Source organism: Amblyomma mixtum, chromosome 3 (genome assembly GCF_055824585.1).
Source record: "Amblyomma mixtum isolate Tamu chromosome 3, ASM5582458v1, whole genome shotgun sequence".
NCBI classification, from domain to species: Eukaryota; Metazoa; Arthropoda; class Arachnida; order Ixodida; family Ixodidae; genus Amblyomma; species Amblyomma mixtum.
Window position 1 is genome coordinate 253,771,640 of NC_143014.1, and position 26,937 is coordinate 253,798,576.

Sequence of the window (26,937 nt, forward strand, 5' to 3'; positions counted from 1 at the left end):
ACTTTTGTATGCTCCGGTGTAGTTCTAATCTGAACAAGCCGGCTTTGCACACTCTTCGGGGAGAACAACACTCTCATAACTGCTCTTAATTTATGACACATTCCGCTAGAACCCATTGAGTGCCAAAATTACAGACTAGATTAATTAATCTTTCCGTGGCCACGGATTATGCGCCAAAATAAAGTGTCCTTGTATTTAACCTAGTGAATGAAGCCCTCTTTCTTCTTTTCCAGAGCGTTCGAAGTGCGCAGCCATTCTAGTCGAGACGTTGAAGTCCTTCTCCGTGATATCTAACACCAGGGTGTTGCTGAGCATCGCCAAAGACAAAGGCTCCGACTCTCACCGCTACCGTTTCCTACACGGCATTCGCTTCCTGAGCATCGCGTGGGTCGTGGTGGGCCACTGCTACGGTTCACCTTCAGACACCTGGTGTGAGTGAAAGCGACTATCTTTAAGCTCAACGATACCTCAACTCTCTTTCATTTTCAACTAGATGTCTTAGACATACGTGAGTCCTCACTCCGGTTTGGTGTAGGGGTGTATTCGGTTTTTAAACGTGATGCAAGGCGGCACGGGCGGCAGTGAATGTGACTTAAACTACCACATAGTCATTGTTACATTTTCGTTGCAAATATGCCAGTCACGTTACACTCTAAAAATAAAACCACTTGTGAGAGCAACTACAGATGTTAAATGTGTCAATAGAGGTGCGGACACTAAAGCTCTTGAAAATCTTCCGAAACCTCTAACTATTTCGACAGTCCCTGTTGCCGTGCCTGACTTTCGTAAACGTCGATTAGACAGCGCACAAATACGTGACGGTTGAAGGTGAACGCAATCTCTTAAGTATCTCTCTGCACTGATTGTGCTTTCAGTATTGCGCGCGGTCGCTTTAATTATTACTACAAAATAAAGCGTTACAAGGTATGTCCTGTTGTCTTCTGGAGAGCGTGCCCTTGTAACTCTCCATATTGTGCGCATCACCTGAATCAAAGACTGATATTGAAACTTTCATACTCCATAAGAAAATTGTGTCACATCTGAAACAAGCTGTACATGCTCTACCGTACAAAGAAAGCCGTGCAAGTTCGATAGTACTTAAAGCGTTCTCGGTGACCTGAAGTGTTACTTACGGCGCTGTTCTTAAAGAGTTTATATCTTATTTTTCAGTTCTGTGCCGTGGCTGCATGTGTGTACTTGTCGTTCTCATTGCACATTTTCGGCAGTAACGTATGCCTGTCATTTCTGTTTTTTCAGCACGTGTTGTGAACAACATAATTTTTGCTGACCGCTGGTTCACTATGATTGTTCCCGCGGGATTCATCGGCGTTGATACTTTCTTCTTTTTGAGGTGAGCACGATTATTTCGGGGTGGCAACAAGGCTTCGAATCCAACGGCTGAAGGACTGTATATTTTTTTACTACTTTCTCACGGTGCCCAAAACAGGCGCGCAATTATTGAAGTTAGACGCACGCACCTTTCATACACACAAAAAAGTAAAGCGTTAGGACTTCTGCGATTCTGACTTGTTGACAGTCGTTGTTAGGTTCTCGAAGCTGCAGTTCTCTGAAAATTGAAGAGCGATATCGTGAACTGAGCTATTAACAGGAATTCTGTGAAAGATAACGTGGCGAGTGCCATGTTTGTTTTTATGTTTTTAGATCTGCAAATGGAATAATGACTACCGCATGTTATAACAATTCTTCCCGAGCCGCTTTGCCTCACGGAATTGGCCAACTCCACCTTTAATATACTACTCGGCGAATAACAGCACTTGGTAGCTATCAGTCTGTTAGTCGCATACGGCTGGTACCAGTAGCATAGGAAAAAATAACACATAATAAGGAATTTCATCCGCAATGATTATTTTGATTACACTGAGACGTGGCGCCCTTGGGATAAATATAAAAGCAAACCCGATGTGAATAAGCAGACGGTCATTAAGGTTGCAAGAGCTTTGTCTTCCATGTACATTTGTGATACTTGCTGCTGCGTCACTAAATCATTTACTCTGTGTAAAGAAACATTGTAGTCTGTGCGCTCCTCATATTCAAGTTCTCCACGAAAGTACTGACCTCTCGAAGCCATTATTATCTTATATGTTTGCTCAAATTGTCCGTAAAGAGCCTCAGGAAGAGAGCATTGTTAAGTAAAGGGAGTAAACAAATCACAAAAGCAGAAAAAAGCGCCAACTAATATACTTAATGAAAAAGAGAGATGCTGGCGAACTTGTGCTGGACAGCTAAATTCAGAAATTCTTAGTATAAGAAGGCAATATTAGTTTTTTGTACTGTATACGATAACATCGTGTTCTATCACGGTTCCGATCGCTGCTCATGAATTGCACTGCACCCTGTTTGGGTGTAGTCAGCCGCAATTATCTACCTCGATGGTGGAGAAAATCTCTTTTCCACACCTTGTGATTAATTTCCGTCAGAAGCGCGTAGGAACTTTGACTATTTTCGGGACATGAAAGTCACTATTAGTCACTGCACGATAAAGGGCTTCTTTGAGGGTGCATATATTATCGTCAGACTACAAGCCATAGACTAAAGCTATGAACAATCTGTTCATTTCAGCGGATTTCTCTTAGCGTACGCCGTGGCAAAGCAAAAGCAAACCGGGCCGATTCTTTTTGCCGTCGCTGTCATACGACGTTATGTAAGGTAAGTAATGCGATAACAAGCTCTGTACTTTCTTCCTATGATGAGCTCCTGGCGTACACAATACAAGAAAAGATCTGCTGCAGGACAATGGTGCCCCCGTTCTTCCTCATCATGTGCATGTACATGCTGCCTGCAATTACGTCTGGGCCGGATGCCAAGACTTACTTTGACAACTTTTACTACGAAGTGAAAAAGCACTGGAAGTCGCTGCTGTTGCAAGTGAACAACTACAATCATGAAGACAATGGCAGTGGGAAACTGGTGAGTTTTTCTAGTACGCTTTATAATTTTGGATATTGCAAACAAAGTAATGAAGAGCATTTAAGGTATTTGCAAAATGATATTATGACCAGAGATAATCAAATCAAACAACTAAATAAATAGATAAATAAATTTTAAGATTTTAAAGAGACGAGAACATACCTTAAAGAATTCCAAACCTCTTTTGTGCAGCTGTGGGAATCTTGCGTTCAAAGTGCCTGATCCGGCTACAGCTACATTTGAGTAGACGAATAATGAAATTTCTTCATTGATGATCAACAGCCCGCGCAAAATGTGGTTTTTTTTTTTCATTCTCGCGTTCTGAAATGTGCACCATGACGTTTACGCTTCGTTCATGTGCCTGACATGCGCAACGGAAACTGGAATGTCACGCTGCCATTCATTTTCAATTTTGTTTTCTTGCAGCCTATACTTCCACATTTTTGGTACCTGTCACTTGATTTCCAGTTCTTCTTGATCACCCTAATAATCCTTCTAGTTCTTAAAAGGTAAGTAATCGATGTCTAAAAATGAACCGCCGAAATTCGGGGTACACTTAAGCTCCGCCTTAACGGTATGACACAATAGCGTTAAAGGGTCCTTTCAGTGGCATGGGGGGTCCTCTTGGCATATCACTCAGCAGACACAGGCGCTGTTTTTTGTTGTCGTTGCCATTTTTGTTTTTTGAACTTTTATTTTTCTTTGTTTATCACAAGACGCACAAGGCCTCCCCTTAACTAAGTCGAACGAACATTCCTCAGGGGTCTAGGGTTAGCACACCCGGTTCGAGTACCGGCTCATCCGTTTTTCTTTTGTGAGCATTTCTTTTCTTCAGAGGCACTGCGTAATGATGGTGTAATGACGTCATGACCGAGTAGAAACCATCACGCGACCTCTGCCGTCAACGCCAAACAAGATTCGCTGCAAGGAATGTGATGTCACAGTCCTTTTCGACCAATAGGGAATGTCGTCTTACGGACACTATGTTCACGTCGGACGGCATATGTAACGTTATCCCACTAATATTTTGTTAGGAAAAAATGGGTTCTCCAAGGAGGGCGGCACCATAGAAGAAAGATGCTCGGGCACCTACACTTTGCCTGATACTTGGATCGTTACCACTGAAGTACACCGACAGCTAACTGCTGCTATCCAGGCGCCCAATTAAAGCATCTCGCTGTAACAACAGTTCTTCAGTTCTTGACTGGGTGATGCCCATCACTTCAGCAGTCATGAAAGGTTCCACATATCTGTAGTACGCGGAAAGCGTTTAGAGTTCTGTTGATTTGCTGGCGGAAGAAGGAGGTTTCACTACAGAACTAACAAGTGAAACACAAAGTGGGCATGGTGTCTTGGTTTTCATGTCAGCCAGACCGCTATAACTTTGCCGCGCAGATAATTAGAAGAACACGGCATGAACTATCCCCAGAAAGTACTTGTTCGAACAGTAACCCCTTTGTGAACACTGAAGTATTTCATTTTTTATTAGTGCCGTGGTTTCTGGTCCCACTAGGAATATTTACCAGAGGCCTCAAAGAGTGATTGACAAATACTTCAACATATTTTTACGTGCATGACCGTCACCTCAAGGGGCATTGTGTTACGAAATATTTTTTTATGAATAACACTTGCCGCTTCAGCAACGACAAGGGAGGTTTTTCACGCCACAGCCGATCACAGGCATCAGCCCTTCCTTCCCTTTGAGCAGTGCCAATGGGCGGAGGGGATAAACAGATGTTATAGCAGAGGTATCCTTCCCCACCCCCCTTCCGTTGTGTGGATCACTGCTTTAAATGACTTTGAAATAGTTTTGACTTTGCGGTTCTTTAAACTGCAACGAAGCTTGAACATGCAAGCGGACTTTCATTTGGTATCAATGGGAATGCAGCAGCTCTAGTTGGAGTAGCAACTTTGATATCGCACTTACTATGAGATTACCGTAGCCACCATGCTTGATAACGGGAGCTATAGAACTGTATTTTTACTGCAGGAAATGTAATTTTGCTTTTGATGGTATTTATTTGTGTGACTAATATCTTTTACTACTTAGGCAAAGCTAGAAATCGCGAAAAGGATACTTACGAAAAACGGGGCTAGTTTGCTGCAATGTGAGGCTCTGCAGGCGTGATTTAGAGCCACCGCCTTTGTATTCTTTCACGTATTTCAAATATATTTACATTATATTTGTATTCGTTGTTAAACAAAATAGGGAAATTTTCACCTTTACCTCTGTATTTCCCGCAGTTTGACCTTCCTGCCCATTCGATAGACAATGGGACTTGTATGCACCTAATTCTTTTTTTTTTCAGTAAACCTCGTTTCACCATCGCCATCTTCGCTTTTCTCACGCTCGTCGGAAGCGCCGTGGGCACTTGGCAAGTGGCTGGGAATGATATGCCACCATTCATTGTCGTTATCGACGAATCGGTTGCGTAAGTTTCTACGTTCTATATTTACCTGGGGTATAGGGATGAAGCGCGCGTCTTTTGGCCGAGCGCCTGAAAGGGCGCTCGGCCAAATACTCAGCCCTTTGGCTGAGTTTTTTTTTTCTGAACTGTGTTAAAGTGTTCGATTTAAAAACACGATGCCGATGGCTTCCTTTAACACAAGACAAGAAAAGTATTGACCCTAAGTGGCATATTTTTTTAGTTCAAAGCAGCACCTAGTGCATTAACGCCGGCGGGTTTTCTCGAGCACTATATACAGGGTCTGTTCTGAAAGTAGTAGGACTGATTTTTTCCTGGGCAAACGGGCGGACGAGAGGCGGCCTGCGCGTGCAGGATCAGTGAAGGAGGATATTGGGAATCCTGGGGAAAATCGGCAGTCCGCTCTCGGCCGTTGAAGAGAGCAGGTCGCTTGTACTGTGAACCCCTGTCGAAACGTCTCGTCACGCAGAATCATAGAGCGTTTACTGGATCAGCGATACGCGATAAAATTTTGTGTAAATCTTGGTAAAACGGGCAAAGAGACTCACGACATTATTAAAGAGGCCTACGATGACGCTGCCATGGGTAGATCAGGTGTTTTTTGAGTGGCACACGCTGTTCCGAGAAGGTCACGAAAGAGTTGGAGACGACGACCCTTCCGGACGCCCTTCGACCAGCAAGACCAACGAAAATGTGTAGCGAGTGAAACATTTACTGAACAGTGATTGTAGGATGAGTATCAGAATGATAGCTGATGACTTCAGCATTCTTCAAACCCAAGTTTTTCAGATAGTGACAAAAAACTCAACCATGAGGAAAGCGTGCGCGAAGTTGGTGCCGGGAGTGTTGTCAGTGGAGCAAAAGGCCAACCGGAAAGTGATCTGCCAGGATCTTCATCATGTGAATGAGGACCCAGATTTTTGCCCAGCACAAGGCGGCAACGTTGCCTCAGCCCCCCTACAGCCCCGACTTGGCCACGCCAGTCTTTTTTCTATTGCCGAGAATAAATCGACGCTCAAGGAGAAACATCACGGATCGGTAGAGGCGGTTAACAGGCCGTGACGAGGGAGCTTAACAGCATTCCGGTCCAGGCGTTCTTGGAGGCGTACGAAAACTGGAAAACTCATTGTCAGCAGCGTGTAGGTGCGGAAGGGTACTGCTTTGAAAAATTCTAATCGTTTGTACTATTCTCTTCAATAAATTTTATTTAAAAAAATGAGTCCTACTGCTTTCAGAACAGACCCTGTATACCCTACTGTGTTCCTTATCTCATCGCATGCCAAGCTCTCCTGGTTTCAAAAAAAGTATTCGGTTCTGCAATAACTTTGCAGCTGTGCGCGCTTTCGCATCAGGTCTCGACCACCAGATCAACCACTCGGCCCGTCATGGTTGAAACGAGATGTACAAATTCCTGGCTCTGCTGCTCGTAAACTGGCGTGCGTCTGTGGCACGTTGAAAGAATATATTTAGTGCTGACACTGCGCCTGGTGGCGTGAACAGATTGTGTTCGCTCCTCGTTGACCTTTTCTCGAATGCGGACAGATGGCGCCAGGCGATGGGGTCTTGCCTGATCGCCGAGTTTCGGCGGTCGTAATGCAGGTGTTGCGCGACCGTTCGGTGCCGCGGCCTGTATGGGCGCTTTGTTAAGTTCGACAAAGCGCAGGAAGATTGAAACTGCTGTCGGCACTGAATCATTTTAGGCTGCTCCGTGTTTTACTTGATGGGACTGCATGAATGGATGGAACAGCGGCGAGGACGCGGCACTGCGATCCTTCCAAGCTCGTTATCGAAATGCGTTCATTGTAAAGTTTTTTTCCTTCATCCGCAAGGATGCTGAGAGCATAGTTAACTATACCGACTCTTAAATATAAACGGTCGGCCGCAACGAGCAAGCTCCTACATTTGGGGCAAAGAGCCTGCGCGTACATTCAGACATTGCTTGAACAGTGTAACGCGCCGACGCTGTGACATGATGCCCGCCGTGTAGAGAACATGCTTAATTTCGCCGAACTGCAGTTTTTTATTCTGCAAAGAAACCTCAAGGGCGTTGCCGTATTCCGCCCGACAGATTGCCTCCGCAGCCGGGAATAGAAATCGCGTTTTTGGGGTGCGTTGCGGAACGCCTCCAGCGTTACACGAATGAGCGCAGGGACCGAAGGGAAACCAAGTGTGCATTCACGACGTTTTAATGGCTAGTGTAGTGCACGTTTAGCTATGCGACGCAAAAATAGTGGAAATTCCAATGGCGTTACTCCTGCCAAGCTCATCTTTTAAGCCGGCACCGACGATGCTGGGCTGTGTTGTCTCCCTCAAGCAAAGGCCGGCTGCACGTGCAGAGGTAACATATTTACGCGATTATAAACTGGGATTTGCGAATGTCAGTTGAGAATAACTGCAGCGACTTGACGTCAGTAGTGGGCCACGAAAACTCCATCTAGCGTTCTAGGGTCCTGCAAATTATGCAGCTGCATATTTGTTATAAATATTACCGGCATGTCGTTACCGGCGTGTCTTCTGCCTTTCATACCACCATGTTTTGTGGCACCAAATTGTACAGCGGGTGGAAACTGGCCACGAGATCATCGAAGGAAATTAAATGCTCCGCCGCCACGGCATGTCGCATCTAGTGTGTCTCTCTAGATGCTTCTTCAAAATTGGCTTCTTCCACATCAAAACAGAGAGCCCAGACTCCGATTAGGAGCTTAAATTATTTCTTTCGCTTACCTCACGACCTCCAAAATTTTAAGCTCAAGAACACCTAAAGACCAGGAAGCTCGACTACTTAGCCGGAGAGCTAGATAAAGCCGATGGCAACGGCCGCAAAACTACGCAAAAGGTTCCCGTGTACTGTGTGCTGTGAAGAATCCGATGTTGTCGAAATTTGGAGCCTTCCAATGCGGCATCCGTGAAAACCATGTGTCGCTTCCGGAAGTTAAAGGGCACAATTTACATTTTTTGTTCAATTGAGGCCTGAATAGCCATTATGTGGAACAAACAAATTTATTACTACAAGTATCCCATTTTTGAGAGATATGATTGTGTATTTTCACTTCATTAGGCACAAAACACAATTAATCACAACTGGCTGGGCTACTTTTGTGTAGTCTAGAGGCAAGACCCTGACAGCAATCTTGATCACCGCAACTGTCTATTTGGACGATGCACTGAGTAATGAACCTCCACCATCTAGGCTGAACAAAGCTTGGCCTGTTTCTTCTTTTCTTGAGACTGCTTCGTCATGATTGCATTCGTGTGCTTTCAATGCTGCTTCATACGGATGCTGACGTGCTAGTGGAGAAGATATACGATTAATTCTTCCTTTTGATTAGTACATGGGAAAGTCACCGTGCACGTATCAATCACCCCGTTTATGGTGTCCCAGTAAACCATGTGGCAGTCTGCATAGTCAACAAAAAGCCACTGTGTTTGCTGCAAAAGATAAAATATGTTCAAGTTAGGATGTGTAAGACCTCCACTGCTCTTCACATTTGAGGAGAGCTGCTTCAGCAAAAGAGTTATTTTTTATGCTGAAGGCAGATAAGCTAGTAGAGCAAACTGGTTACTTTTCGCATTTTTTTTTGCACAAAAAAACTGGTGACATACTAAGGAATCCAGTCCGCAACTTGCCCTCCATCCGATTTGGAACGGAAAACACTGAAAAATACAATCTAAAACGGCACCGAAAACCAGGCCCGCCGCTCAGCCGCGTCCGCCGCTCCACACGCGAATAGACCCTGCTCCGCAGCGCATCCGCGCCGCTGCGGTCGGTGCCTGTACTAGAGGGAGAAGATCTGCGCGCTGTCCGCCGCGGCGGCGGCCAGTGTCAACACCTAAATTATTCTTACACCATGTTCTGTAGACTGTCAAAAACATTCTATGAGTGCCAAAGGGTAAGGGTGAGTTTTGCTACTGTGAGAAACGGGGAACTCCGGCGTGCAGGGAAGTGGAACTACTGAATTCGGTCTACATTGGTTGTATTACTGTGTGTGTGACAGAGATGGAAGAGAGAGGGATGAATTGGTGTGCAAACACAAGTACATGAGAATGTGATCTCGTGAGTCACACGCAAGCAATATAGCGATTTTGAAATTTTGCATTGTGTTTTCATTTATTTGTGAACAAGCGCTCAAATAACGATTTTAACTGACCTCTCGGTTTAAAAGAATACAATCAGATTCAGTTTTAATGAGCACCTGGGGCCATAACTTTCAATGAAAATTACACATCCCACCAAATTAGCATTTAAAAGGTTTAAACTTTTAGTGCAGGCGGTAATGCAAAAGAAAGACATTTTGAGCTCGAAGGCAAAAAAAAACTAATCAGTTTAGTTTATGGGGGTTTAACGTCCCAAAGCGACTCAGGCGCCTGAGTCGGTTTGGGACGTTAAACCCTCATAATCTAAACTGATTAGTTTTTTTTTTGCCTTCGAGCTCAAAATGTCTTTCTTTTGCATTACCGCCTGCACTAAAAGTTTAAACCTTTTAAATGCAGGGTACTTTCGTTAGAACTAACTGCTGGGTGAAAACACTTTTTGTTCGCGAAAGGAAAACCCATTATCATACACAACTATTTCGGACAAAAGCATTTTTGAGCAAGAAACCGTTTATGACCGCAATTTTTTCTTGTAATGTAAGATTTCAGTGTAACAATCAACATATTCGCAGATAACACGATGGCCTTCTTGTATTTTTTTTTTCTATTAACGTTTTTGCTGTGGTCAAAAGCATTCTCCATCGTTTTTTTGGGGCAGTGTTAACTGTTCGATGCAATCGATGTTAACACTTTAAAAGAAACATTTTTATACATATCAGAAGAATGGTTCATTACCTTAAATATTTCCATAACAGTGCCTTACAGTTTTCTAAATTTTTGTCCGAGGTAGTTGGAAATGAGAGAGTCTCGTTAACCGGAAGTTTCTTAATTCGGCCGTCAAATCGAACTCCCTCACTGGTGGTAACACCATTATATGTATTAAAGAGGCTCCTTCGTTTTCGACTGCATCGAATTTGAACAAACTTTTCCGTCGCCTTTGAGTTCGTAGTATGGAGAGTTAACTGTACCTCTTGAAAATTATCTGCACAAAGAGCGCGCACCATTCACAGTTCGGGTTCTAACGGATCATTAGCTGGTGTTGAAGACGGTGGTGGAATTACTCCAGCTTTCCACATATTTAGTTTGACGTCAGGACACACACGAATAATTCCTCCTCTGCAAGCAAGCGAAATTTCAGCGACCTCATATTTCTCTAGTTGCACAGATGAAGCTAATATTTAGAGGGCAAATATTTATGCATGAATTGTTTTAAACCTCGAAAAAGACAGAGCAGAAGTTTCATACGCAAGTTCCCGAGCGGGCGTAAGAACAAGCAAACAAAAAGAACAGACATATAAAGTTTCCAAAGAATAGGGAACTCATCGTGATATGACAAGCAAAGACATTGCATTACAGCGCTCAAAGAGCATGGTATTCAAAGTACTGCCAATGAGGGACTCGGACGGAATTGAGATGGAGCCGGCGTGCTGTTCCCACTGCAGGAATTTCTTCCACACCATGTACCACTACTACTTCTACCCTCCATACCATGCCGCCTGCTACTTCGCCGGGCCCATCACCTTCCTCCTGTTGGAACGCTACAGGAAGAGCAGGGTTTCGACGGTGAGTAAGTGACTGCACAAAGACGACGTGTGTACTCGATTGTAATGCGAGTTTTTTTTTACCGAAAGTAGAAGTGAACTGCGTTATAACCCAGTTGAAAAACACAACAGAACTATCGTCACAACAGATGTTTTGCAATTATTTTGCCCATGAACTTGTAGCTTCAGCAAAAATTTTTGTAGTAACAACAGAATTTTGTGTAGTTACCACTGGAAATCATTACAGAACTACGGAAAAATACAACAGAAAAATACTACAGTACGAGAGCTGAATACTGTAAAAAAAACAGAAAAATCTGCCCTTAGAAGAAACTATAAAATATTTTGTTGTATTTTGCACAGTTCCATCTCGTTCATCATCTACTTGGTCTTACATATGCTTTGTGAGCCATACGCAGGAGGCATACATTTGAAAGCTTCGTCCGCACCATCTTAGAAACAACGACTCAGGACGCCGCTCAGCAAGAAATGGGCGCGAAACAGTTGCGCTCTACAAAGCTTATATAAACCACAAAATTGTGTAAAAGCCAAGTATACGTGGCGTCACCACTTGAGCATTCGTGCAGCACCGGTCAGTGGCGTATTTATGAGCTTTCTTGACGAGCGTTATTTCGCCGTAAATGGGCAATCGCTGTCGAAATGCTAGGAGAGCAGTGCGTCGAGCTTAGCAAAGAGTGCGAAGAGCCACATAATTAAAACAATGCAAGACAGACAAGGTAGAGACAAGCTAGACGCGAAAAATGCACGGTCTATCTCGTCGTCGATAGTAGACATAAGCATGGAATGCACTACACGAAAGGCATGGCGCATTCAAGGACGGATCATGTGTATTTATAGCCACACTGAAGTATTGGGGAGCATCTCACATAAGCGGCTTTTTTTTTTCCTCAGCTTTTCTTAGCCAGCGACAGCGCGCTTGGCTTCCTTTGCCTTGTTGTGTATGCGACCGGCGCGACCAGTGCTCGCAACATGCCAAAGAAAGATGGTGCAGTGGCGGCCGTACGCCCCCGCCGCCACTGCTCCTTCGACCACCAATTCGAAAAAAATTAAAGCTGATGGGTTACTGGCCGCGCTGGTAGATGGCGCCGCGGAACCCGCGTCTCTCGCCCGCGCATTACTTAATGACGGCAGCTGACGCTGCACTATTGCCTTCTTTCTAGGGTATCGCTCATCAAGTGCCACCACGACTGCGCATGTGCCTCTCGGGCTGCAGGACCGTACTTAGGCTCCTTCGCGCCGCGCGCTGGCTTTGACCACCACGTTACTACAAAGCAGCTGTTGTTGATACATGCGCCGCTCCGGTGGCGCGCAGCATGTTACAACACGTGTTGAAGGAAAGTTTCAGTTATGGTTTCAATGTTCGCTTAGGTCCGTGGCTTAGGTTCGGCGCCGTGTTCTTCTCTGTACTGACACAGTCACCCGCGGCGCGCCGACAACGGCGCCAGAAAGTATTTCATGCTGAAAAGCAGTGCTGAATCTACGCCTCACATTCCGCCCACTCAAGCTATGTGCGGCCAGTGTACTACGTAGCGAGTTCAGAACCTAAAGATCTCAACGACACTCACGCTGTGTTGTGCGGTTGTGTTTGCTAGGAGGTCGGTTAGGTGGTTTCGTTTTCACTACAGTCGCAGAATCGGCGACTTTGTGCTGGCTGCGGGCGTTATGAGATTGCAGAGTGTTTGTTTATTTTGTTCTGGTACGCGTTCTCGCAGACGCGCACGAGCATGCATGTCGTCAGCGTGTGAAGAGCGATGAGATTGCGGCGTCTTACATGTTTCCTGCACAGTGGAAAAATGATATGATTCGAGGTCGGCTGACAAAACTCACGGGCAGTTTTTCTCGGGCCTAATCTCGAATTGTCGTGCGCTAGCACGGTTAGCCGAGGTTTCACATGGTTCATCTTGGCTTTCTATGGTTTTGCTTGATTGGAACTGGCTTTAATTGATTGATATATCCTGTGATGCAAGTTTGCGTGATATTGCAACATTTTAGACTTATACTGTTGTAGAACTGGCCATTCTCTACTGTTATAGATCCTTGGGACTCTTCGTACCACTCGTGGCGCAGTGGTGCGGCGATTAAGCGACGCGCACTGCCCTGCGATGGCAAGTGGGGCCATGGGTGGGGCTTGTGAGACCCAGGTTGCTCTTCCCTAGCAACCTTTCCGGACCAATCATTTATTGAACTGCCACCTGCAACTAGGGTAATTTTCTCAGAATCCGGTGGGCGGGTAGTGATGACGTCGCAAGGTCACGTCGCCTAGGTGGCCCACCTGCAACCGAAATAATTGGCATCCAGTTCATCCATGAAGCGGGGGGACAAGACAAGACGGGAGTACAACGGGTTGAAAAGCTGCCATCTGCCCACCGTGGCAGGTGGGCACCTGCCAGAACCAGGCTTGGGACCGACAAACAGAAAACGGCCTTTCGGTGGAGTGGACGCCATAGTGCTTGCGCAATATGGCATCCAGCGTCATCCGTCACGTGGCTAATTAAGGAAAAAGTTTCCCAGCACGAGTTCTCAGGCAAGCAGTACTTGGGGTGCCGGTATGCAAGGCCGGATTTTAGCGCGACTTTCATTCGAGTCCTCGAGACGAAGCTGTAGCATACAGAAGAGGAAGTTTAATCGCTATTAACGGTATACCTGCTTCCGCGACACACATGCTCAATAAGCTGATGTTCGTTATACATTATTATGCGTGCATTCTAGAAGGTACCCTGAATCTTTCCCGCTTACAACCAATAAGAAGCAATTCACGTACGTACAAGTCGCAACGACTACCGCAGAGTCAGTCACAAGGGTCGTCTGCGATCATACTTACTGCGTAGTATAACCATTAGTACACAGCGGTGCTTGATGAGTAATGCGCGCAAATTTTTTTTCACTGAGATGTGATGTTGAGGGGACAGATTATGCCCTATCTTTCCCATGTATTTTGGGGGATGTTTTGGTACACTTTTCTTAACAACCAATAAAGATAGCAGGCAAGGCAGAAGCTTCAGCATGTTGGTGCGTCGTCATCGTTTCAGCGCAAAAGACGAGGACGAGACGAGTACACAGACCGGCGCTGAACTTACAAGTGATCATTATTGAGGGTTTGCCACGGCTTAAATACTGTGGGGAGGAATCTGAGATGAAAATATACCAAAAAATGACAAGAATGACACCACAAACACTCTGCACGTGGCAACTGTGACACATGACCGGCTGTGTGCGTTTCCCTAACAGTCTTTAAAAAAGCGTAGCTATTTGTCTCACAGAGCTATTCAGGCTGTGCTTACGCGTGGGTCTTGGCGTCTATGAATTTCATAGGCCTCAATAACCACTCACCTGGTTTTGATGCTGCTATCTGTCAAAGAGTTTTCAAAATCAGATAGAGCGGCTAGAGGCAGCAGGATACCGAACTTTCTAATCTCTGTCTCAGAGAGCCTACTAAAATACATTTTGAGTTCAGGCCGCAGTGGAGCCATTGAAAGGCAAAAAGAAGAAAAAAGAATGGTCGCTGTTATAAATACATGCATGGGATTTCACACAATCTCAAGATTGTGGGACCACGGGCAAATGAGAATGTTGTTATTCGTGCGCCCGATAAGATCTCAAAGCTTTGTCACATGGTAAACTCTTGCAACGCAAGCAAAGCGGGGTGCGCCAAGAAGCACTAAAATATTTTTACAGTGCACGAGCAATCTTTTGTACAGGATACCGCTGTCATGTGGCAAGCACTACACGGAACAAACAGGTAGACGCCTCAATGATCGGCCACAGGAAAACAATAACAACGCGAGCAACGCCGTAGCCAGTCGTCTGTGCATTCATTCAGGGACTGTACGGAAAAAAAGAAAAGAAGAAAAGAAACCATGTCGCCCCATTTTCCGGCAGTGAGAAGTTTTGACAGATAGCCGCATCAAAATCGCAAGAGAGAGTATTCAAGCCTACGAAATTCATAGTCGCTAAGACCAATGCATAAGCAGGGCTTCTGTAGTTCGGCCAAATGAAGAACTAAGCTATCTTAGAGATCATTAGGGAAATCCGCACAGCTGGTCATGTGCCACTCTTTCCGCGTGCGGAGCTCTTGTAGTGTCATTCCGGTCATTTTTATGCGTGTATTTCCATATGAGGTTGTTCGCCACAGTATTTAAGCAGCGCAAAACTCCCAATAAAGATCAACTGTAAATACAGCGCCTTTTCTGCGTACCCGTCTCGTCCCCGTCTTTTGCTCTGCAGCAGTAATGGCAATGAAGATAGCGCCTACTTGTTTATGTTTTATCTCCCTGCTTTATCCTTTTTGACTGAACGAAAGCCATGTAACGCAATTAAAGCACTAATATTTTAAGAAATCTTTTCTACAGGGCAAGATTTGAGGACGCATTTGATTTTGTTTCTTTCTATAAAAGCTAAAACATATTATTGCAAATGCCTAGCTTTTTTCAGTATATTCTCACATGCTGATATAAACTGCAGGCTAAAACTAGCCTTTTGTCCTGTCTCGTACCGTTTTGAATACAACGGTACCATCCTCGCAAGAAATCTTGTTTGGAGACAAATGAGCAAAGTAAAAATAAACCTTAAAAAACATTTCTGCCTTTGCCGACATTTGGTAACCAATTTATGCCGTAGCCACGACCTCCATACTAGTTATTGAACTCTTCTCTGTTTTCCAGTAGTTTAATTTCCAAGAATTTTTTTTTACTTCCTGTTCTGCTGCATACATCACGCTTTCAACTTCTCTCAGCCGGCGGAGAGTGTTACTGCTTCATTTGGTCCAGGTGATTCTAGAACCCTGGCTCTTGCTTTGCTGCCGCATTTTAATGTTATAACAGCATCTAGTATTGTAACCTTAGCTCTTCTGGTGCATTTTTTGGAGCTTGCTCTCAGATAATGCGAATCAAGGACTAAAATGCTGACATGTGGCCTGAGAGCTACGAGATTGTTCCTAACTGTGTTTTTGCGCAAATGAACCGAAAAACAGTAAGTTCCTATCAAGGAATTATGCTTCAAATGGCTGTTAAGACATTGCCTCAACAAAAAAGGTGGCTTTGAAACCGTTAAAATCACCGTTAAGATAAAAATCGAAAATTTTGGGATTTTTTTGCTTACCCTGTCCCGTTAAATAAAAGAAGTTAGAGCAAATTTGCTGTTCGGATGGTTTTGAGGATCCCTCAAAGCTTACGTGCACACTTCAGGCCAGGAAACAACGCATCGAAGGCCACAAGTTCACCTCGTAGTCACCGATGTATACATGCGTGAGCGCGATAAGCAGTTCGTTCCGCAGTTTGTTGCTGTCCTTCATAACTTCACTTAGTATCTTTCGCACACGCGGAGCCTATTTCTACCGTACGTACGCGTAGCAACCAGATGCAGTCACACGCGATGCTGCTGAGGGCTTCGGCCTTCCGCGGTGGGTGGGGGGCTCAGGGTTCAAACGGCATAAATTTGCATATCTCCGCTCTGACCACTGATCTGTGTACTTTCGTTTTGCAGTTTCATGCCTTGTTTTCCGTCTTTAGAACAGATTAGTGGGAGGCATCGCTTGAAAATGCGTCATAGAAATGACGTAACTTCCTCGTTTTTCGCAAGCGGCTTTATTGTGTAAGGGTTTCGGGACAAATTTACTATTTTCTTTGCAACGCAGCCACCTTTCCATGCAGAAAAAATGTCGCTTGTGCTCCCGAGCAATAATTTAAGCGTCTTGTTTAGTTTATTTCCCTTTAGCGTACAGTTAAAAAAGGGTGGTCTGTGGTGGTCTGTAGTGGTGGGATGGTGACGGAGAATTTAAATTTTGATGTCTTCTGAGATTCAGTCAACTATTAAGGGCAATAGCACAGTACCTTCACCACTGGCCAACTACCGTGCTTGCGCTAATAAAGCAGGCAGCAAAGCGCTGGCCTAAGTGTTGCTTGACGAGAAAATCTTTAGAAATACGGCTCCTCATTTACAAAGCTTTTGCTTAATCGATCAGTGAATGGTTAAAGCTGCTTAGTATGGGCCAGAGGCTCCCCGCTATGGGGATTTTTCAACGCATGAGAGCTTTTATTTCGCCTGCATGGACTTGGGGCCCCGCGATCAGGCTGAAAGCATCACCTTCATCACTGAACAGATTTTGTCGACACATTGCCAGCATCATTTACACGAATGTGACCGCAGTGCATGTTGTCAACTTTGTGGCATATCGCACTCATGTGAACTGTGTTAATTTTCCCGAAGAAGGCGGGGGTAGATCGCGATGGGCAGGTAGACTTCCGTGGTACATGTAAATAGGTTACACAAACAGTAAATTTGACTATGGGGAAGCTCACTTGCCTCCAAACTGCCGGAGTGCCTCGGATGCATCATAGCAGAAACAGACGGCGCACAAGATGGCTGCGGCTGAGCCCGTCGCGAGACTGAAGCGGTGCATGTAAATGGTGACACCATTGGCTACACGAAATACGGTAGTAAATGTGATGTGCTAGTGTCATATTCATGTACACGGGTGGCTAAAAGTTTTTATGCGAAGCATACTACTTTAGCTACCACTTCAGCCCTTCACCGTGGTTATGCGCCTCCAAATCACGTGATACATGACGTCACACCACGTGACACGATGACGTCACGACAGTAGAGAAACGGGGGCCCACCTCGCGCCGTCGCTGTGGTTGTGCGCCTCCAAATCACGTGATACATGACGTCACACCATGTGACACGATGAAGTCACGACAGTGGAGAAACGGGGGCCCACCTCGCGCCGTCGCTGTGGTAGAGTGTACTAGAAAGGTTTAGCTGTGGTTGTGCGCCTCCAAATCACGTGATACATGACGTCAGACCACGTGACACGATGACGTCACGACAGTGGAGAAACGGGGGCCCACCTCGCGCAGTCGCTGTGGTTGTGCGCCTCGAAATCACGTGACACGATGATGCCACACCACGTGACACGATGACGTCACGGCAGTGGAGAAACGGGGGCCCACCTCGCGCCGTCGCTGTGGTTTTGCGCCTCGAAATCACGTGATACATGACGTCACACCACGTGACACGATGACGTCACGACAGTGGAGAAACGGGGGCCCACCTCGCGCCGTCGCTGTGGTTGTGCGCCTCCAAGTTACGCGACACGATGATGCTTCGCATTCTCCAGGCTTAACCAAGTTAAGCCTCAGCCATTTTTTTTATTATTGGGTCCACCGGTTCTTTTCATCCGCCACGCCGCTAGGTAGATCTTGGTGATTATGCCAGCGTGGCTTCGCTTGGTGATAAGACAATGTAAGAAAATAATAAAAATAGAATAATAATGAAATTTAATCTTTATGATCCTCCAGGCCAATTATACGAAGCGTTCACGTATATCTTTCCTAATTATAAACTACCGTGAAATGAAGTGACAAGAGCATCGACGCTCTTTTAGAGTCAAACCATGTCAACCATGTCCTGAAAGCGCCAAGAAACATGAACTAAGGTTAAATGCACGACGAGATAAAACGAGTCAGTAACGAGATACAGCGACGCTCTTTTAATTTATAAGCAATCGTATTTTTTTTAGCTTTGCCACTCGGTCATGTAACAGTGCGTCCCCATACCGCCGGAATTTAAGTTTTCGCTGTGGACAATAAGAACAAAATAGCGGGAGACTTAAGCTCTGCCGTAAGGTTATCACGCGACAGCGTTATCGGTTATTTCCTATTTTCCATCTCAATAAGTATCACTTTGTATCTCTTTTACTTGCAAGCAATAATTAGCATATATCAGTAGGCATACTAGACGACCTGATACAATTCATGATGCAAAAGGTCTCCCTTTAACCAAGTTGAACGAACGTGCCTACAGTACTACTGGACCGCGGCGGTTGAATTTCTTTGGAGGAGAAATTCGAGGCCCGTGTACTGTGCGATGTCAGTGCACGGTAAAGAACCCCAGGTGGTCGAAATTTCCGGAGTCCTCCACTACGGCGTCTCTCATAGCCTTAGTCGCTTTGGGACGTTAAACCCCATAAACCAAACCAAACCAGTACTACTGGAATAATGAACCAGCCTCTCTTTCGACGAAATCTCATTTCTGCCAAATGATTGTTCACCTTAGGGTAGTGTTGTTCATGTTCACCTTAGGGTAGACATGAACCGACAGACTTTAAACAGGACTGGCACTCCCTCTTGGCGGCGCGCTGAACTTTACATCCCGTCTAGGGCACTGTTGTTCGGCCTTTTTTTAGGTGGTTTCGTGCTGTTTCCTAAAAGCTTTTTTCTGAATAGTTCAAGTAAATAGATCATAATTGCATTTTTATAAATGCGATTTTTTTAATAAACAGTGCCTTCATGGCCTAAGGCTAACGTGTCTGACTCGCAACTCACCTTGTGCTGTGCGATGTCAGTGCACGTTAAAGATCCCAGAATTGTTCCTAAGCCCTCCACTACGGCTCCACGAGCGTTTCAAATCGGAGCCGAAGGGCTTGCAAGCCGTGTCGTTGGCCGGCTACGGCATCAAGAACCACGCCGACCAATTGCAAACAGACAAAAGAAAAATAATTGGAGATACGACCTCCGCACTCAAGTGCTCGAGCAAATTGTGTCTCCGACGCATCTCTGTTCATTTGCTTATTTTGAACATTGCGTTTATCCTGCGACACGTGATTGCATTTCATACGCAGCTACCATGACGCTTGCTTGAGCTTTACTCTGCTAACTCGGCACCCTCGATAAACTCTCGAAGCCACCTGACGAGGATGCATCACGCCATAGGAAATATCGCGGTTAGGAAACGCCCTCCTAAGCAATGACATGGCCTCACAAGAATGTTTTGAGGTGCTAAGGTCTCCCAGAAGGTTTTCTGTCATTTAAAATATTATCCTTGTTAATTTCTCGATCGCAGTAAATCCAGTGAATATTGCTGGTTCTCGGAAAGGAAAAAATAAAACACCAAAATGTCGGTAATGGCTAATTGGCCCACCGCAAAACAGTGAAAAGAGAAAGACAAAAAAAAAGCACTTAGAAGAAAATAAAATAAAACACCAAAATGTCGGTAATGGCTAATTGGCCCACCGCAAAACAGTGAAATGAGAAAGACAAAAAAAAAAGCACTTAGAAGAAAATGAATCACACCTTGCTTTGTTCTTGCTTGTGCCTAACTGTTACTATTTTATGCTAAATTCCATAGTATAGTAAACTTGATGTTTCCAGCTTAATTACGACAACATGAGAACCGATACAACTATTCGAATAGTTGTGTTTTCTAAAGGTCAGTGAAGTTGGAGGGCTTGTAGGTTTGCAGGTGGCAAGCAGGATTGGTAGGTTGAAAAACCTTAATTTAAGGACCATGTAGGATAAATAAAAGCAGTGATGAAGTCAGGTCGGGCAACTTGAACTTGAACTTGATTCAGACCTTCAGGGGAAATGCCGAACGTGGTTGATGCGGATTCCATCTTGATGTTTCAGAGCGCACAGACGGCAGGCTGGTGCATCGCCATTGCGTGCGGTCTTTGCTGCATTTTCATGAAGCTTGGTTGGTACAGCACGAAATATCCAACAACTGAGTTCGGAAAGCTGTCCACGGCGTTCTTCGACAGAATCCTTTGGTCCATCTTCATGGCCTGGGTGACACTGGCTTGCGCTTCAGGAAGAGGAGGTGAGCAGCTCCCGCTATAGATCCTGTCTTCTTGTGCCATGATGTCACCATATGTGCGCATAACTTGTTTAAATTTTGGTTTTCGTTGCTGTTCATCCATGATGTGCCGCGAAAGGTTGGAGCTGATATTGGGTACCTTTTTGCGACATTCCAAGTAGGATCAACTCAAGCCGTCAATGCGAAAAGACAGCGAATCATTTTTAACAAAGGCGCTTCTTTAAAACGGACGCAGTAGACGCGGTATGCCTTCGATGAGCGCGTGTTTTTGTTTGCTTGTTTCGCAAGCACGAGAGCTTGAAAAGTCCGAAAATGTAGTGGTTTCTTTACTTGAGCACTTGTTACGGAAGGAATGACGAAAAAGATGTCCATTCATGCCCTGAAAGCAGTATTACGCACACGGAGGATATATGATTACCTGAGGGAAGGGAAAAATTAATCATCTCGGAGGCTAGATATTTTATTTGCGCAATCACGGCGTGTTCTTTAAAAACCAGAATTTTCGAATGGTCTCCACCCACTGGAAAATAATTCTTGACTGGAGGGATAAACGCAAGTTCTACTCGAGAACGAATTGCTCTAGGAAGGTCCTGCCCGTCAACGACATGGGCGATTGAATTCTGCAGCGCTTCGGCGCCTTTCCAGGGCAGCCTGAACTCAGTTGCAAATTTCAGCGTTAGCGCCAGCAAATCGTGCGGCGGAACGGCATTTTCACAAGCATTGCCGTCATCGGTTGGTGATGCTTCGTCAAACTTTTGGTCACAGGACTCAGCAGGCTCCAAGCATTCTGTTCCAGCAGCACTGTCGTTGGGCACTGATTGGGAGAGTGGAGACAATCGTCGGAGATCTGGTTGAGTCTCAAGGTGTAGCGCTGCGCTGGGGAACCCAAGTAGCGGCACGACGCTTCACGACTGCTCAGATATTGGCTCTCTACTGTGCTTACTTCCGCTGGTGGTCTGGTATCAGCATTTTGTGACCACAAAATGTGGCCACAGGCGGTAGTTGTGGCCCAGCCTACGCTGGGCTACAAGTAGCTTGCAGGTTTTAATCGAATGTGATCTGGAATGAGTGGTTAAACATCTCGTGGCATAGGTGCGTAGAACAGGTGGAAGCCGGCACGACACATTAACCTTCGTAAAAAGTACTGGCGTGCGAAGTTTAGTTATGAATGATGAATGTCAAGCATCTGGCTTAGATTATCAATTTTATTTGTCCTTCATTACATTTCAGTGCTATGACTGTTTAATCTTACTTGCACTTTGGTTCCATGTTTGTTTAGACTAAAAAACTCGTGCGCATTACCAACGAAGACAAGTTTATTTGCGTCGCTGGTGAGTGAGGGAAAAGGGCTAAAGATTCGAAAGAAGCTGCTGCAGAAATTCAGAGATGTTATCAGTGATCGCATTGCTTCTCTCTTTCTGCAAATTACCATCGCTGCACTAAAGACGATGCTCTGTGGTGATTTGCTGCCGGCATCGCTCTTCCCAGCACGTAGTGTAATCCTTTAGCGTTCTTAAAAAAAAGACGAATATAGTGAAGAACGAAAAACCCGTCACAATGGTAGTAACTCTTTTCTGAATTGCTACTGCTTTAGAACAGTATGATTAAAATCAAAGTCAAATCAGCGTACAGCTCGACTTGGGTTTCCCGTGAGAATGTGGGCAAGAATAACCTCTTAACCGAGAAAAAAATAAAGAAAAATACACTGGCGAGTACTTTCAAGTCCGGACCTTCCCAAGCATCTGTAGTTAAACAGGAAGTTGGTCGGTCTTCGGTAGCTCATGCAGTAAAGTCTGCATGCCTGCCGAGGACAGGATTAAGTATACAATAGGACTGTGTTGGCGTTAACCAATCAAACCGAAAGATGCCACTGTGCGTGCAGTAAGACTGAGTATTTAAGAAAATGCCCACCAATGTCCAGAACAAAACGTGTTGTGCAAGAGTTTACAAAAGTTTCAAGAGTTACAAGAGTTTCAACATTTTTCTATGTTTTACATAAATGAAATGTCTTAATTCCGAATTATCACGGGTAGTGCTACTTTTTCTACTTCTGAAGTACGGTCACTCCTCAGTCACTCGCTAAATTTTCTGACTTTCTCGGTTTTGTGACAAGGTGCGAGCACAAGTGCGAGGAGTACAGCAGGATTCAATATAATTTTAAAAAAGGTAATAGCGCGCAAGGCGGACGACACTGCCGTTGCTCGCTAGGTTGCCGACGTCAATCGTTCAGTTGCAGTTTACCATGACGCCGTCGTCTGCTTAGGATATTTAGCAGATACAAGGCCTGCCAGTAACTCATCTGTCATTCGCCCCCCCCCCCCCCCCCCCTTTATTTTCATTATGTTGCTTGCTCCTCTTACAGCGCACGTGCACGCGCCCCGGGTTTTTTACAGACTACCATTGCGGAGGGCTGGATAAAAACTTTCGATTAAGAGCAAAAATAAAAGTCACGTTAAAAAGCTTCCGAAATGCCTTGTTTTAAATAGTCATAGCATAGATATGTGCAGTTCAGTTATGAAGTTTTCTCTGCTGCAGTTTCACGTGAGCGTACTGCACCTTTGTATTTTACCTCTAAACCACTAGACAGTGCAGTTAAATTTCACTATTTTAATTTTTATTACTATTATTAAGGTCTTAAAATGCAGGAAATTTTTCAGAAATTGAAAAATAAATTAAGTATAATGAGAAAGCAATTACTTCTTAGCATCCGCACAACAACAGCCATACGTTTAGCTTGACTGCCCCGTCCTAGCGGCGGTCCCAGCTTGGATCCCCGGACCAGGACGAATTATTCTTCAATTACGAAGTTTCTGAGAAAGTTTGGTAGCTAATGTTTGTAGCCGTAGGTGCTTTGTATCCCTGGAGCCGGCATATGTTAATGGCATATGTTACTACAAATTTACTCCTGCTTGAAGGGCTCCCTTAGAAAAGAAATGAAGTATGTTAGTTACTATACTTGTTTTGTGCTTTTTTGTCAGGGTTCCTGTGCACGTTCCTCTCGTGGGGCGCGTTCGCACCGATGGCCAGGCTTGCCTTTGGCGTCTACCTTGTTCACCTGCCGTTCATCCAGCTGGCGCTGCACATTTCCCGAGAAAGGATGTTCCTATCCCACTTCATAGTGGTACGTATCCGGAAGTAGTCTGGCATAAAAGTGCCAGTGGCCTTGCAGAGAAATAGTGCAAAATTCCGTTAATAGAGTGGATTTATTCGGTCTAATTTTGGAAGTGTGATACAAAAAACAACTTCTAATTTAAAAGTGTCGGCCGGTTCCCTAAGTGATTCGTGTTTAAGAGCCGTTAGAAGATCCACGCAACCGTCCGTTATGAGCAGAATGAACGATAAAACGCACATTCTGTGTGCTTATATGCTCGTGCTCGTATGACGAAAACAAATAATATGCATGACCAAAGTGTCAGCAATTATATTCCACTGTCTTGAGATGCTGTTTCGGTTTTCGGCGCAGCAACGCAATACTTCAAGTATTACACAAGAAGCCAACACATCAGTTGCCTTCTTTTTAGGAGCGCAAAACAGCTTTCATTCAGACAGCTCCTAGCCATACCTGCAAACAGCCAAATAGGTTTTTCTAGCCGACTGGCACTGAGTTGACGGTTGCCGCTGGTACATCGTTTCGCGTCCTTTCCCGCCGCCCCCCCCCCCCCCCCCCCACCTCCCGCCCATCTTCAAAGACAGCCTTACATTCCTTTCAAGAGATTTACACAAAGCATGAACGAGTAAATAACGGCTAAATTTATCAACATGACTATCCCGAAAAAATTATAATTTCATCCTTTGTTACAAAAAATTAAAGCGTCTGCACATGGAAGCCGCAGAATTTCACAAAAATTCTTGTGCAGGCTCATTCTTTGCCTCTTTTATATTTGGTAGTTGCCACCTGCGTCGTCAGAACTGGCAGCCGGCAAGCAATGTCGGTCTGGGCTTCGGTGTCAAATGAGAGGCTGAAAAATAATAAAGCCGCTGCGGAATAAATCATGAAGATATAGTCTTTACAAAATTTGGCCGCTGTTATCAATCAGTACATGGCATTTCAAATGTGGCGCTTCTTTTACTTTCTGCAGGCATCGTTCTGCTTCTCGACTCTCGCCTGGAGCTACATCGTCAGCTACTTCTTGTTCATCTTCTGCGAGGCACCGACCGCAAAACTCGAAAAGCTTGTCTTTGAAGGTCTACGAGGACGGTCTCAAAAGAGTGCTGAAGACTCAGGGAACGCGATGAAGAACATCGACACAGAAAAACAACACACCATCAATGGCTTTGATGAGCAAAACAACAACAACAACAACAATTATGAATTACCCACCGACGTGCAACGTTTCGGTCTACAGTTGAACGGCGTCAAATCGTGCGTTGAAGCATCCAGCTGTCGTCTCTGAAGGAAGCTATTTGTTCGGAAATGCCAAGGGCAACGTATCGATATGCCACGCACTTCTTGCCAAATGCTACTCGTGGATTTGGGAGAAGTTTTGCTTGCTTCCACCTACTTTGTGCACACTGAGGGTCTCCTGCAAGCGTCTGAGAGGACATTGCTGCAGATATGCGCCTTGTTCTACCTTTATGCGTTTTCCGAATGGCTTTGAATGGAGCTCCAGTTCTGAGTGATGGCACCTCGCTGCGGAGAATATGGTACAATACGGCTCCCTTGTCTACAGAGACCGCGAACTTACCTCAACCCTGATCTCTCAGATCATTGGAGTCTGCTTACTATGCTTCTGGAACCAGTTATATGCACGTCTTAGAAAGAACGAGATCTTTGTGTTGGGTAGTTGGCTCACTGGACCTCCGGCGACAGGAGAGAAGTGGGCCGTGCTGTGCGGGACTGCGTCATCACATGAGTGAACCAAACTTATTGGCGACCAGAACACGGCAGTTAGTGTTTCAACAACCATAAACGCGGTGATAAGCCTTGCCAACTCCTGCCAGGAGTACAACGTGTGGCAGTTGGTTTACGCCGGGTGTTGATCGTAAGGAGAAAACTGCAACGCACGAAAATGGAATGGAGGGCTAGTACCTTCCCAGTTGTGTCCTCGAGCAAACTTTTTGGGTAATCTCCTAAGTAACGTACAAATCTACGAGCGACACGTCATGACGAAATACAGTTAAAAGTATAGTTTAATTATTCTTCTGGCTTTTTCATATCAATATTTTGTGGTAATCTACAACTTATAGGTCTTTTTTGCATCAGAAAGAAAATATGCTCCCACTAGCTTCCATGAATTTCCAACAAGCCGAAGCATAAGATGTCCGGCATTTCATAAATTCGCTGCTCTGCTGCCACATTTCTCAAAATAGCATGAGCAGGCTATGGGCATTAAGGGGCGTTTACACAAAGTGCAGTGCTCGTGCTGCGATGCATCTGAGGTTCGACTGAGAAAAGTCCCTGTTTGATGCACTGGTAAAATACCTAATTTATTCGTTGCCTCTGCGAGACTCCTCGTTCCTAAATGCCCGCTTCGATGCGTGGTGCATACTAGCAATCCTAACGTCATCATATATAGAAAGTCGCCGAGTTCGGTGCATGGTGGCAGCGCTACTGAACTCATGCGCGCAGTTGTAACAGCACACGAGCGCCCAGATAGTTCAAGATTTGGCCGACAACCACATTCTGAAACAAAAGCTTGCCGTCACCAGCAACCACGCACAATGACTTTGACCCCACGGCTTTTCTGGTCGCATCGACTTGACCACGGTTACGAAAAGCGGTTCTGAAATCCGACAATGTACCAAAAGTTACATGTATATGAACTCCTGGTGGTGGATCTCATTCCTTGTAAATTTGCCGCCCATTTTAATTTCAATTGTGTTAGTAGTGGTTGGAAAAAATTATGCGTCAGAGACACAAATTTCTGTGCTGTAAATATCTCAGTATTTTTTACTCACCCACGTCTTTCGCCCCTGATCTTGTCTGCGTACAGATCCAGGCTTCCAGCGTTCATCGGTCGCTATTGTTTGCAATATTGTTTGATACCATGCTTGCGATCTTGTAACCTCGCCATGTTTGTGTACAAGGTGTGCCATCTTTACCCACCGCTTTCAGCGTTTTACGCCGTTTGTAATGGGATCAGTGCCTGAAAGTACAAGAACAGGCGCGACCTGCTACCTCTGTAGTAAAGCGTAAATAAAGCACTGCCTTGATTCTTCCAATAAAGGTATGCGAGTTTTCCTGTTGTCCAACACATTTCCTCTTCGTCATATAGAAAGCTCTGATATCATATTTGTCTGGAAACCAGTCTTAATGGCATTCTACATTCATGTTCAACGCAAGGTTCAGTCGGCGTCTGTATGTTGATTTTCCCTACCACGTCCCAGTGTAGCCACAC

The 26,937-nt window shown here is 45.1% G+C and overlaps 1 protein-coding gene across 1 annotated transcript in view; it reads left to right on the forward strand.

Annotated features, from left to right (window-relative positions):
- Window positions 1-26,565, forward strand: part of LOC149354395 (nose resistant to fluoxetine protein 6-like) — a 46,433-nt gene extending 19,868 nt beyond the window's left edge. Inside the window, exons 6-15 of the mRNA XM_089575979.1 lie at window positions 234-431; window positions 1,258-1,351; window positions 2,581-2,667; window positions 2,751-2,928; window positions 3,355-3,437; window positions 5,238-5,360; window positions 10,889-11,009; window positions 20,413-20,602; window positions 23,578-23,720; window positions 24,679-26,565. Coding sequence (XP_089432105.1) covers window positions 234-431; window positions 1,258-1,351; window positions 2,581-2,667; window positions 2,751-2,928; window positions 3,355-3,437; window positions 5,238-5,360; window positions 10,889-11,009; window positions 20,413-20,602; window positions 23,578-23,720; window positions 24,679-24,993 — 1,532 coding nt within the window. The 3' untranslated portion in view covers window positions 24,994-26,565. The remainder of the gene's footprint in view (window positions 1-233; window positions 432-1,257; window positions 1,352-2,580; window positions 2,668-2,750; window positions 2,929-3,354; window positions 3,438-5,237; window positions 5,361-10,888; window positions 11,010-20,412; window positions 20,603-23,577; window positions 23,721-24,678) is intronic.
- Window positions 26,566-26,937: the final 372 nt, after the last annotated feature.